At 39.6% G+C, this 14851-nt stretch overlaps 1 protein-coding gene across 1 annotated transcript in view; it reads right to left on the bottom strand.

Annotated features, from left to right (window-relative positions):
* WNK4 (WNK lysine deficient protein kinase 4) overlaps positions 1–14851 on the bottom strand; it is a 143443-nt gene that overhangs the window by 10553 nt on the left and 118039 nt on the right. The window contains exon 15 of the mRNA XM_040435482.1: positions 12424–13325. Within this exon, the coding sequence (XP_040291416.1) occupies positions 12424–13325 (902 nt within the window). The remainder of the gene's footprint in view (positions 1–12423; positions 13326–14851) is intronic.

Genomic DNA, 14851 nt, shown 5'->3' with positions numbered 1-14851 from the left:
CATCAGCTCCCGAATTTCTGTGTCTGTTAGTGATGCTTCAATAAACTGTCTCAATTTCTTGACAAATTTGCCTATGGACTTTTCTTTGTACCTCTCCATCTCCAATCTTTCCATGAGAAGCATATGTTTCAGGATACCCAGCACCTCCTCCCATAAAGGAGTCTCACTTTGGAGCCAGTGTCTTAAAATCGCTTTCTTGATTGACATGAGTACTATATGAACTCCTTTTTCGGATACCCCGTTTCCCTCTCTTCCCGCCTGGTCTACAGGGATAAACTGTAAAATGCATTGTTGCGGGTTGAGAACTACATCTACCCCCTAAACTGATTTGATGTAGTCCCTTGCTTGGGACCGCAGCTGTTCTTATGTCTGTATGTTGTGCCATTCCTTTATTATTTCTACTAGAAGTTATGAATGAATTGCTAGCAGTCTGCAGTAAGGGTACAGAGGGGGCAGTAACCAGTTGGGGGTGTGTACCTGCACAGACTCACTCTATCCAATCAGTGCTGCCATTTTCAGACTGTGCAGGGACACCACCCAACTGGTTACCTCCCCTCTGTAACTTTACTGCAGACTGCTAGCAATTCATTCATAACTTCTAGTAGAAACAATACAGGAATGGCACAACATAGAGACATAAGAATAGATGCCCCAGATATGTTATTACATGGGGAATGCATGAAGCTATTAAAACAGGCATGTCAGGAGTGGTGACAGGTCCTCTTTAACTCAGAATTTCCTACAGTGTAAAATCCAGAGTGCGGCTCTGAAGCATAATTTTCCTAATCATTCGTTAAATTTTTCTTTTTCACTAAATAAATGTTATTTTTCAGATATAATGAAAAGTTATTACATTTTTAATATATAGTATCCCTTGATTTCTTCCAGGGGATACAAATCTGCTGTTCCGGTCATGTGACGGACACAAAGTTGCTCAATTCATAAGAAGACACATCACTGATAACTGTACTGTAACAAGTCCTTCACCGGACTGGTAGAAACATCCATGCTATAATTAAAGGAGTATTCTGTTTTCATCAAATAAGTGTTGACTCGTGGTTTAAGACATCTCTGCTGGCTGTCATTCCACTGTAACCTTCCTTGTTTACTTCCAGGACACATTTTTATTCACTGGAAGTAAACAAGGAAGGTTACAGTGGAATGACAGCCAGCAGAGATGTTGTAAACCACGAGTCAACAATTATTTGATGAAAACAGAATACTCCTTTAATTATAGCATGGATGTTTCTACCAGTCCTAATATCCGAACACAGGCCCACATTTACTATGCAGGTTACAGGAGTTTTTGGTATAAATTGTGCCAGAAATAGTCATGACTTCTGAGAATTTTGGTTTACAAACTGCGACTTTTCATGGCACACACCAATTATCAGCTAAGCTATTGGGCATCATTTACTTTGTCTCCTGAAGAATCTATATATTATTTTATAGGGGAAGCGCATTGGGACAGGATTGGGGCAAGATTTATACGAAGGGATCAGCTAGTGTAGGGACAGCCAACGATAAGTGGGGCCGTCTCTTTTGGGGCAATTACTCCGCTTTTAGGCAGGATTTCCTGTGAGCTATAGGGCAAGTATCCCCTGAAAACAGATATTGACATTAAATGCACCAGAATATTGGAGTGCAACCCAATGTAGGGATGAGAAAAATTGGTTGGCAGCAGTACGTATTGTGAGTGACCAGAACGCGTTGGTATCATCTAATCGTGAGTTATCATTATGACAGCCCCTTACGGTGGCATCTGTTTATCTGTCCCACTTAGGGTCCCTTTGACTACTCTTTATCTTTAAATGTTCAGTTTGAGATTCAATGTGGGTTGTTATGGACCTATAAAAGTTATGTTTTAGAGTGGGTCTCTCTTCAGTGACATATTTGCATTTACCCCCAATGTATATATCCTCATTTTCAGTAAATTCCCATTGAATGGATCTCAACCAGAGGCAGACACCAACCCTGGTTTCCATCAGCATCCCTCTGGACAACACACCAAGAATGGACATGTCCTTTCTTGGAGCTCTCTAAATGATAAACCATGGCCACATGAACTGCAGTGCAGACTCCAATTTAAAACAATGAGAGGCAGATTCCGCATGGCTGCTGACAGCTTTTAGGCACTGAATCTGCACCAAATTCCGGTGACAAAAGACTCCATGTGAATGGAACCTTAGGATAGGTGATCAAAATCTGATGGGTGAGGATCTGACCCCCGCCAGTCAGCTGTTTGAAAGGTCCAGATCACTCAGATAAGCACTGTAGCCATTTTAAAGCATACCAAGCACAGCACTGTACAATGTATAGAGGTTGTGCTTGACATTGCAGCTCGGGTCCATTCACTTGAATGGGACTGAGCTGCACAAAAGCCATACCAATGAAAGTGACATCACTAACCTAGGAAGAAGCCTTTTCAAACAGCTGAATGGCAGGGGTACCGGGCGTCGGACCCCCATGGTCAGATACTGATAACCTATCCTGAGGATAGGTCATACATATTTTACTCTTGGAAAACCCTTTCAAAGGGGTGTTCAAGTCTCAACATTTATGGCATATTCAGAGGTGGGATCCACACCTATCTTGAGATCAGGACACCGTCTTATGGTCATGGTGAATGTGGCCGCTCTCTCTATTCACTTCTATGGGGTCCTGAAAATAGCCAAGTGAGCATACTGGCCTCGTTTTGGAAGTCCCACAGAGGTGAACAGAAAGAGGTTCATGTGTAGCCACCTTTCCATTCACATTGGCTGGAATACCCCTTTAACTGGAACCAGTGGCAATGTGTTTTAAGGTGGTCACAAAACTTAGAGAGCTGTTTATGTTTTTCTGACTGACAGCTATTCCTTCCGACTCCCCCATATACATGCACGCTCAGCTTAGCTGATAGAAAGTAGGGATGCCCACATACACCTTGTCGGCCTGTTCCCCTGTAAAAAGTGCCTTCGGCCAGTGTTCCACCCTTTCTGCTTCACATTGCTCATGATTTGTATGTTGTTCCTCAACCAAAGAGACCCAATCCATGAAGTCATATAATGAAGTGTCCTCTTCACAACTGAACCTTTGTTGCTCTTGCAGCTTTTGTAGGGTGGAGGCTTGAGGAAATGATCAAGAGGCATCCTAAACATCATGCTGAAGGTCACTAAGCTCTTCAGCAGGACCCATTCTCCTATTAACATTCGTCTATTGAGATTGCATAGTCATGCACTTTGTCATTTTCTGTCCATTAGTAATGGGTGTGGCTGAAATGGCCAAAGCAATGTCCATTTACTTTTGGCCATAAATAATTACAAAGATTACGAGAGTGACTAACACCAGACAAATGTCCTCCATTAGCTCATTCCAAATGCGAAACAAACATCACAAACAATTTTGTTCTACATTTTATTCATAAAATTATTTGTCCAAAAAGTAAAAACAAGATGAGAATGTACTGAAGTCATACTGTCCAAACTGTGTCACAAATTTCAATGCAAATGCCAATAAGAAATCAAACTCCCATGTCACATATATGATGAGTGGGCTTCTATATGTATTACTCTTACAGAGAGGCACACAAAATATAAAGCAGCATATCAAACTGCCAAATACTAAGTCCATCTGTCTTATACGGGTCTCCCTGAGTACACATCGGTCATTGGCTTAGTAAGAAATAAGCAGCTGCCAGTTACCAATTTTCCTTGTACCCTCCACTACTACTTCCAGATTTCTCTAGTGCCCACTTATCATTGAGTAACAAAGGATATGCATTACCAGACACATACAGATGGGCTATCCCTGCCCTTGAGAGCTTACAATCTAAAGCGTCAACCATCACGACAACAGCTTACTTTCAAGATGTAAATTGATCATGGCAAAATAAGAATAAAATTAGCATGGATTTTTCTTACGTCTGTCATACATACGCAATACAATGCGACAAGTAACTTAAAATGGAAACCCTTTTGGGCAACGTGATATAAGAAAGCAGGGAAAATTTGAGTAGGTAGCGTTTAAGGATCTGTTCACACTAGCACTTTCTTATTTTATTATTTATTTATTATTATTTCAATGTTTTCACATGAAAATTTATGGAAATGTAGTCATTAAAACTTTTTTGATCATAATGGGATTTTTCTGATGGCAAATGCCCCTTCTTCAGGTGTTTCGTTTTTATAGGGCCAGAACATTCCTGACATTCTATCATTTGTAGCATTGAAATCAATTGAGCAAAGCAATGTCAGAATGAGGTTCCCTGGGCCTAGGAGAGGGGATAGTTCTGAGGATCCACCCTTAGTCTATAAAGAATATGTCCTTTGTTAAATAAATTATACAGTTAGTTGGTATCGTTGTACATAAAGGACATATCACCAATAAAGTCTAAAAGGTTATTTATAAACCATCTCAAAAGAAAGAGACCCTAATGACAAGACACTGGCTCTAAGGTCAGCTCTAGGGTTGTCTTCTGCTGCTCTATTGGCCCATTATTGGACCTACTAACGGGCAGTGGGCCAGTCTGACCCTCAAAGAAAGTATTTAAAGGGGTTACTCCATGATTAATATAAAAAAAATCCAAATCATAATATAGTACAGTCTTTTTCTAACAAAGCTAAGATCATTCCTGTACCTCACATGGATCCAGACCTCTCCTCTTTCATTGCTCTGCTGGATTTTGTCCAGACTGGCAGCTCAGGGGGCATGTTCTTTCTCAGAGGTAATGTCCTTTCTACAGTACTTCTCTCCCTCACACAGTTTCTAAGAGTAGATAGGACTGGTGGCAGCTGAAGAATGGAACTGAGCATGTGCGACCACCTCAGTGAAGTGGACAGAGAAATAAACAAAACAAATTGAATAACTCAGTGGCTATATTAAATTTTTTATTACATGCCAGTACAAAAGTATTCAGATCCAGGTGCTGAATATTTTTCATGGGACAACCCCTTGAATGCATCCTTCTGTAAGGATGTGTTATGCTTTCCATTTTGAGCACAATGCTAGTGTGAACACAGCCTAAGGCTACAGGTCTAATGTGCAAAGATGAACAAGGTGCACTAACAATGGTATTGTAAAGGAGAAGGGGACCATGTAGCAAACATCAAAATGCGGCCATTTTCACTGTGTTGGTTACCGTTATATTCCACACCATTATATTCAGCACAAGGTCATGGACTGTTTATTAAAACCATCATCCCTTGTAGAAGGGAAACATGATGTGGGATTTGACCTAGTTCTATAGAAAATAGAAAAAGACAATGGGGAATCCTGCATCAGTTCACACAACCCAAGGTAAACATGGGCCAAATCAGAATCCCCTCTCTAAAGGTCCGTAAAAAACAAGGGACGCACACCCTGGATAATGAAGCCAAAATTCTCAATTGCTAGATAAAGTGCAGTCAGTGTACATCAAAACTCTTTTATATTTCACACTATGAGGTGTCTTAAGAATATAATGTGGCAAGCCGCCAATTTACTGTTGGCCTGGCATAGCCATACTCTCAGCAGCAGAGCCTAGATCTATAGGTCAACTAGGCTGATTGTGTAATTATTACACACTATTACTTCCACATTTGATATAACACTTAAGACATTATAATCTTAGGAACAGAGTCTGCTACTTAATACAACACTAGACATCAGACATTTCAGCACATATGCCCTAACAACTCATATTAAAGCGTCTTCAGCCTGTCAGGTATTTTTTTTATAAATGTGGATGTGAACATGATTGGGTCATTTTGCTGGTTGAAGCAAACCTTACAGACCCATTATATGTCAATAGGGGAGAAGGGATGTATCTGCCATATCTGCATTACACCATCGAGGACAGAGCAAGAATGTATGGATCCACCCACAATGGCTTCTCCGATCCAAATGAAAAATTCCCTTTGTATACCATGTCTAAGAGCTTTTGAAGCCAATTAGTGCAATCCAGATTTTCAAATGTCCAAAAATCCCAGGTATCCAGCACACCAGTTACTGCCTAGAAACCCCCATGCAAACAGGATGCATGTCGGCACCAGGCAGAGCAGCATATAGACTTGTAGGACCCCCTCTGGGGAACCCTGACACCCTCTTCCGGAGAAACAACACACAGGGAACATGTCTAGCAAACTTTTGTCTAGAAAACATGCTGGACTACAGATACCAACAGACCAGACATGTAACAACCACTAGACAAGACAACAACCACCCATACATAAACATCACCAAACATATGCAAGGGTAGAGAAGGGAAGGTAGACAACGGGATGACCACGGGGAGACATCGATGTACCACTAGGTGGCCCTCAAGGACTGGGCAGATAAAACATCCAGGACAGGAGCAAGTTCCAGAACCAACAAAGGCTGGAGTAAACTGACTCCAGCCTGGAAGCCACAGGTGATAAAAACAAAGTGGCCACACCCAGCCAGGAAGTTAACCCCTCCAGCATCAGACAGACGAGGAACCAGGAGAGGGGGAGCAAAGCACATACATGCTGGGACAACAAGGTGTTGCCCCTGGCAACCAGCATGCACGGCAAAGTGTCACGGCGCACAACACCGAGGCTTTGACAAAATGCAAATGAATGGAACAGATTTTTAATTGCAAACTTTTCTGCAACAAAATCTGCCACATGTGAAGACAACCTAAATGTAATAATATCAACCCAAACTGCCAAGAATGACTACATCAATATATCGTATTTGGGTGTCTTAACATGTAAACAATGTAACAGATGTCTCTATTTAGGCTCATTTTAGTAAATCAATATAATATTATTTCATTTTTCACTGACTGGCTCCATGTTCTAATTTTGGTAAATAATAATAATTGGTTTCTGCCACATTTTATAGACTAGAGTTTAATTTAAACAAAATGCTGGCCAAAGATATCAAGATCATCATCACCATTCACCACTATTAGATGGCTCATCTATTTCCAGCAGCCCCATAGCAGTGAATGGAAAAGTGGTGTGTGTTGTGCTCTCCATTCACCACTATGCAATAATAGGAGAAAAAGAAATGCCGCATATTCAGGCTGCACATCCGAAAATTAAAATGAATAATTTATTGATAAACAAAAAAGCCCAAAAAGTTAAAACATTGTATACAATAGTAATAGTAGACTAAACTGGCTTCCTAATGTGCCTACTAGCCCTGTTTCATGTACCCCTGAGGAAGCCAGTTTAGTCTGGTGATACGCGTGGTGGTGGGGGGGGGGGGGAATTACCCGCACACCATGATCGTCTCTTGCTCTATTTTGATAAGTATCTTGTGTTATCTTTGATGCCACACTCATGAACTGCATATGTATTTGGCGGTCTTTTTCCTGTTCTTATATTTGAACTAGGTGTCTGTGGGTATGTGTTTTGGACTTATTTTCTGATCCAAACACAATGTTACTATTGTATACAATGTTTAAACTTTTGGGGCTTTTTTGTTTATTATTAGCAATTCATTTTAATTATCGGATGTGCAGCCTGAATATGCCGCGTTTCTTTTTCTTCTATTATTGCATAGTCATGTGTTGACGCCGTGGTGTGCACTCATTTACTCTATGTGGTGTGCCCCCTTACTTTATTGTCTTGGTTAAATCTCCATTTACCACTATGGGACTTCCAAAAATAGTCCAGTGCGCTCGCTCTGCTATTTTCAGAACTCCCATAGCAGTGAATAGAGAGCACACCGGCACCGCTCATGCATGGTGTGCTCTCCTTCACTTCGGCGGCCCTATTCTCCATATTGGAATGGGTTCCAGAGGTGGAACCCGCATCTATCTGACATTGATGGCATATCCTAGGTCAACCCCTTTAATTCTCAGCTGTTAGTAAGTAACCCCTAAGATTGAAGCTTTATCTGTCATCTAAAATGATAAGTGTAGTAAGGGAAAGATGAGACATTTCTCAACAATTGAATGAGTATCATACAAAATATCTATGCCTACGACCCTGGCGTCCTGATTGTAAAAAACAAAAGCATCAGAATATTGACATCTGTGGCTCGCTTAAAATGGCCAATGTCATGAACTGCTGCAATTTTAAAATGATGATTATGCAAAAGATAGTATAAAAAGAGCAAAATAACCAAGTGACTATTAATCAGGGGGCTTTAGTTTCCCTAATACTAGGAGTACTATTATTATGTATACTGGAGCAAGGATTTGTACTAAAAGATGATTAAGAGGCCAGGCACCAAGCCAGAGTTCAGAGTGTAATTAAGGCAATGGTATCTCTGAAATCCCCTGGTGTTAATTCATTTTACAATCCTTAAATATGACCCTGTTATATGTAACGCACTAGCAGCATTTCAGATATATTAAATTTAAATATTTTTATAAAATCTCAAAATAAAAAGGACAAATTGTGTACCACAAAAGGGGAAGCAAAAGAACAAATAACTTAAAAAAGAGCTGGAATCATAATAGATGTTGTACAAAAAACAAAGAAAATAATATGGTCACCTAATATTACAAAAAATGACTTATTTCCTTCTTAAAGGCAGAGATAAAAATGTACAGGTGTAAATATGTATATAAAAGTACAACAATTACACCTTGTTTTTTTTTGGCAGTTCAAGGATTATAGCTAAAAAAATATTTCTTATGCTTTAATTATATAGGTAACATATGTTTTACTTACATTTATATATATATATATATATATTTATTTTTATATAGCTTTGTATGTATATATTATGTACAGTAAGATCGGCAGCTAACAGGCCATGTATGTTTATTAAAATGCTTGATTCCAAAGACATTTTTCTTTTTATTTTATTAAAATATACCTGCTGTAGTCCTCTAAAATGTCCAAATTTAATATATAAAATGGAAATCTAAACTGCTCACTTTTTATTATGTATTTTATATACAGTTTATGGTTATTTCTGTAAAAGATTACATGAGCAGTTTTATTCATTATTAACGTGCAAGCTTCGAAATAGGAAAGTAGATGATGTTCATTGAGGCCCTTGGTTTTAATCCTATGCAGATAAAAAAGTATTTTATACTATAATAATTTAATTATTTAATAAGATAAAGAGATTCAGTTTATTTTTGAACGCTGTCCTATAAAATCACATGCTGACAGTTTTCATTTCTTCGCATCTTATAATGGAGTTCTCCACTCTTTTTTTTTATTTTATATACAATGCTGCCCAAAATTATTCATACCCCTGGCAAATTTTGACTTAGTTACTTTTATTCAACCAGCAAGTAATTTTTTGATGGGAAATGACATAGGTGTCTCCCAAAAGATAATTAGACGATGTACAAGAGGGATTATTGTGGAAAAAAAACATTTCTCAGCTCTTATTTACATTTGAGCAAAAAGTGTCCAGTCCAAAATTATTCATACCCTTCTCAATAATCAATAGAAAAGCCTTTATTGGCTATTACAGCAATCAAACGCTTCCTTTTGCATGTCTCCACAGGTATTTTTGCCCATTCATCTTTAGCAATGAGCTCCAAATCTTTCAGGTTGGAGGGTCTTTTTGCCATCACCCTGATCTTTAGCTCCCTCCACAGATTCTCAATTGAATTCAAGTCTGGACTCCAAAACGTTAATGTTGTTGTCTGCTAACCATTTCTTCACCACTTTTGCTGTGTGTTTTGGGTCATTGTCATGCTGAAATGTCCACTAGTGCCCAAGGCCAAGTTTCTCTGCAGACTGCCTGATTTTGTCGTTGAGAATCCTCATGTATTGCTCTTTTTTCATGGTGCCGTTTACTGTGATTAGGTTCCCTGGTCCATTGGCTGAACCCTCCCCCCCGCCCCCAAAGCATTAGGGTCCCACCACCATGTTTGACAGTGGGGATGGTGTTCTTTGGGTTGAAGGCTTCTCCTTTTTTACGCCAAATGAAGGAAACATCATTGTGACCAAACAATAAAATTTTTGTTTCATCTGACCATACCACAGAAGACCAGAAGTCTTCTTCTTTGTCCAGATGAGCTTTTGCAAAGGCCAAGCGAGCTTTTGTGTGCCTGGTCTGCATCTGTGGAACCCTGCAGTCTGCAGTGTCCGTTGGATTGTCTGCCTTGAGACATTGCCACTAGCAGAGCCCAGATTCACCAGGATGGCCTTGGTGGTGATCCTTGGATTCTTTTTCACCTCTCTAATTATCCTCCTGGCCAGCACAGGTGTCACTTTTGGCTTCCGACCACGTCCTCTGAGATTTTCCACAGTGCGGAACATCTTGTATTTTTTTGCTCAAATGTAAATAAAAGCTGATAAATGTTTTTTTTCCCCACAATAATGCCTCTTGTACATCGTCTTTTTATCTTTTGGGAGACACCTATGTCATTTCCAGTCAAAAAATTACTTGCTGGTTGAATAAAAGCAACTTTAAGTCAAAATTTGCCAGGGGTATGAATAATTATGGGCAGCACTGTATATATATTTTTAATTTGAATTTAATATGAATAAAGTTGTCCATTTGAAATCTTGGTCTACCTTTGGTATTTTACACGTAGATTGATTAGAGATTTATTTGAAAACTCTGAATTGATCTCTTTCTTTTTACTTAGGGCTAAATATAATGTTTCCTGCAGTGATTTGTTTAAATATCTCTAGATTGGACATCTAATCTAATGGGGTTTAATGAGCTGGAACCAACTGATGCCCTGAATGAACAGGTACTTTGTATTTCCCCATCCCTAATGTAGGTTGTAAAGAGTCATTCATCTGCATTATTACTATTTATTATTAGCAATTGTTAAGTTATACCCATGTTTAAAGGGGTTATCCAACTTATGACACCCTGCTGATCAGCTCCAGTAGGTGCTGTGGCCTCTTTGCAGGCCAGTGACGTTCATCGGTCACTTGGTCAAGGTGCAGCTCAGTCCCATTCCAGTGAATGGGGCTGAGCTATGATACCAGGCACAGCTGCTATCCAATAGGCCTGAGCACTGTGGCCTCTTCAAACAGATGATCAGAAGGAGTGCTAGGAATCGGACCCCCACTGGTTACATACTGATGGATAAGATAGGTTATGAGGAGGTCTGAGGATAGGTCATCAGTATAAAACATTCGGACACTCGGTCAACTCCTTTAAAGAGATGAAAGAATCAACTATTTATCAAACACGGGAAAACCGTTTCATTGGGGGAACTGAAATTAACAATAATGTCCTACCAAAGTATAGTTCTTACATCTAATTATTTTGTAAACTATGGGAAAAGATTCTGATACTTGTAGGATAATACCCCTCACAAACCTCTTTCTTGCACAGTATTTTAGGTTGAACACCTCTACGATAAAACACATTGCATCCTCAAGGAACCTCTATGTAAGTTAATATTCTGTCTTAATATAAATGGCATTGAATATTAATAAAGAAAAAGAAAAAATGAGCAATAACTGAAAATACATGTTCTATGTTTAAACACACCGAAAAAATAATCTTATGAAGCTCTGTAGTTATACCCACTGAAAATATCTTATCTGCTTAGTTTCTATGGAGTGGAGGGCTCTGAAGACTTTCTTCTTCTGTCCTGACACGCTACAGTATGAATGATTGTATAAATTACCTGTTCTCCACTCAACGTCCCCAGTGGATTCAGTGCTAGAAATACCAACATGTCCAACAAGTTGAAGCGTATATAATACTGTATAATTATCATATAAAAGTAAACATTATTCACATACAAAAAAAAAAACAACAACAACAACAAAGTACTTTAAAAAAGCACTTAAACAAAGCAGCAGCAAATGTTCCTCGAAACCAGATCAGAAAAAAATCTGAATACCCTGTGACTCTCTCTTCCTTAGCCTCAGTTTTAGGAATCAGTCATGGAAGGAGAAGATTGAGGAGGCAAGTAAACAGCATTAAAAGCAATATAATATTTGGGAGAGATGTTTAGACTATGCAGGTAGTTTTAAGATGTTTCTCATCATTAAATCAATCTTGAAGATGGTTTTCACGCACATAGTTATCAGCGCCAGGACTTATGTTCAAGCACGAACACTGGTATGTATGAGCCTAAAACAGAATTACTACACATAACAGAAAATATAATTTATATAGATCAAGGGTTTTTTACCTGCTACTTCCAAATGAAACCAATATCACTGACACTGTATGTACAACTAGTTTTAATTTTGTAAGTGCTTCCAGTAGAAGTGAATGGAGAGAGATCCATGCATGCATGGTGGGACGAGGGACCGGCTGGTGATGGTGGTGGGAGGGTTCGTTTAAGATGGAAATATCCCATTTAATTCAAAGTGCATTTATTTATATTAATAATTTGGTAATTCTCAGCTCACAACATGGTACTTAATAAAAGTACTATATTTGACCACCATTTAACACCAAAAAGCTCACTCTCCATTGTTATCAGTTGTTATTGATTTATTTGGATAATCTAGCAGGAACATAACCCTTTCATTAATCTGTTGAATAAACCACATCCCAACAAGACAATTTATATCACCTCACACCTTAAAAGCTAATGCTTACAGGTTTGTTCATGGTCTGTCCCACCACACATCCAGTAGCTTCTGAAACCTGATTTCCAGTAGGGGATGAAGACACATCGTTGAAGCCCCCTAACCCTGGCTGGAGCTCAGGTAAGTCCTTGACGATTCCAGGAGATGGTGGCACTTCCAGCTGATGAGTTGGTTGTTGAAGGTATCCCAACATGCTTGTAGATGGCCCTTGCTGAGGAAACATTCCACTGTGTGGCAAACAATCTGGGGGTGCAAAAGGCTGTGAGAAATTGCCACCCATATTAGAAAAAGTTTGGCCTGGCATATTCTGATGATACATCCCACTGGTATGAGGAGAACCAGGGTATATATAAGGGCACTGACCACGGAAATCTTTCACTGGACTTTGAGGTTGAGAGTAACTTGTAGGATACATCAGAGGAGTGTGGAGGTGTGCAGACATTTGTTGAGGAAAGGCAGTAGGCATCCCTTGAGGCTGGGTTGTAGCAGTTGATGCTACTGGTAGCAAGGTTTGAGCCATGCTCATAGCCAAAGATAAGACATTAGCCAAGGAAAACATAGGTGCTGTTGGAGACCATTGGGTGGCTGGTGAAACACTGGATGCTAAAGCGTTAGTCATAGTCTGAGGCACCATACCACTGTTCAGCATGTGCTGCAAAGCATTTTCATGATTGACAGAAGAATTGATCATGTTGGGAAATAAGGAATTTGGGGAGCTCATTTGTCCAGCTGAAGATGAAGGCATCATGTGTTGGGGTAAAGTAGAGAAGTAGTTACCACTATGCATGGAGCTGTAAGTTGCAGGTGGAAAAGTGTGTGAAGATGGCATGGAATAGTTTGTTGAGAAGGGTGGTGCTGGATTGGATGTTGTTTCAACGGAAGGCCAGGTTCTGCTGGCTGACAATGGAGAACCTAAAAAGCAACAGACAGCAATTATAAGAAAGATCAAAGCAATAGTACACAAAAACATCTGGAATAAGTTGGATCTGTTTGCTGAACGATAAAAAATTAAAATGTTGTGACATTCAAGGTCCAAGCAAGTGAATGTTGGATGTAGGTATGATTTTGTTTCTGCATCATGCTAAACTGCTCCATGCATAATCTATAAATGAATGAGCAGAAGTTGCCAAGTTGGATCACCTCCCGTGACACATGTAACTTCATCAACCTTGTTGGCAGGTCCACACTTGCTTCTGCATTCACAGAAAATGTCTATATATATTTCCTACATAGATTCTGAAATCCATATAAAATATTATTTACACGACTAAGATGTTTTATATCATGGAATAGTGACACTGTGAAAATAGACGATAACTAACTGATTGATACAGTTACCAGAACTAGAATTTGTTGCCGAGAACAAATTTTAGTATTTGCAACACAGATTTTTATATATTTTTTTATTTCTTACACCTACTAAATATATTAAAGGAGTTCTGCAAAGTATGAAAGCTATACCCTGTCCACAGAACAGGGATAACTAACTGAGTGATGGAGGTCTGTCTGCTGGAATACCCACCGTTACCAAGAATGGGGGTTCCATGTTCCCATCCTGATGGAGCGGCAGGCTATTCATTCTCTATTGCGTGCAGCAATTTCTGGTGATCAGTGAGGTTCCCAACGGACAGACCTCCATCAATCTACACTTGACAAAACCCCTAAAATAGGGGTTAAGTAGGGTTAAGGCCTCTTTCACACGAGCGTGTCCAGATTAGGTCCGCATGCGTCCCTGTGCATTGCGGCAAACCCGCGCGAGTAGGTACGCAATTGCAGTCAGTTTTGACTGCGATTGTGTTCCGTTGTTCAGTTTTTTATCGCGCGGGTGCAATGTGTTTTGCACGCGCGTGATAAAAAACCGACTGTGGTACCCAGACCCGAACTTCTTCACAGAAGTTCAGGTTTGGGTTCAAGGTTGTGTAGATTGTATTATTTTCCCTTATAACATGGTTATAAGGGAAAATAATAGCATTCTGAATGCAGAATGCATAGTAAAATAGGGCTGGAGGGGTTAAAAAAAAAAAATAATAATTTTAACTCACCTTAATCCACTTGTTCGCGCAGCCGGCATCTCTTCTGTCTTCATCTGTGAGGAAAAGGACCTTTGATGACGTCACTACGCTCATAACATGGTGATTCTCATGATCCATCACCATGGTGATGGATCATGTGATGAGCGTAGTGACGTCATCAAAGGTCCTTTTCCTCACAGATGAAGACAGAAGAGATGCCGGCTGCGCGAACAAGTGGATTAAGGTGAGTTAAAATATTATTATTTTTTTTGACCCCTCCAGCCCTATTTTACTATGCATTCTGTATTCAGAATGCTATTATTTTCCCTTATAACCATGTTCTAAGGGAAAATAATAATGATCGAGTCCCCATCCTGATCGTCACCTAGCAACCGTGCATGAAAATCGCACCGCTTGCGGATGCTT

This window comes from Bufo bufo, chromosome 6, assembly GCF_905171765.1.
Source record: "Bufo bufo chromosome 6, aBufBuf1.1, whole genome shotgun sequence".
In the NCBI taxonomy this organism is placed as follows: domain Eukaryota; kingdom Metazoa; phylum Chordata; class Amphibia; order Anura; family Bufonidae; genus Bufo; species Bufo bufo.
The sequence above is the reverse complement of the archived record's forward strand: the minus strand, read 5'-3'. Positions and strand labels throughout refer to the sequence as shown.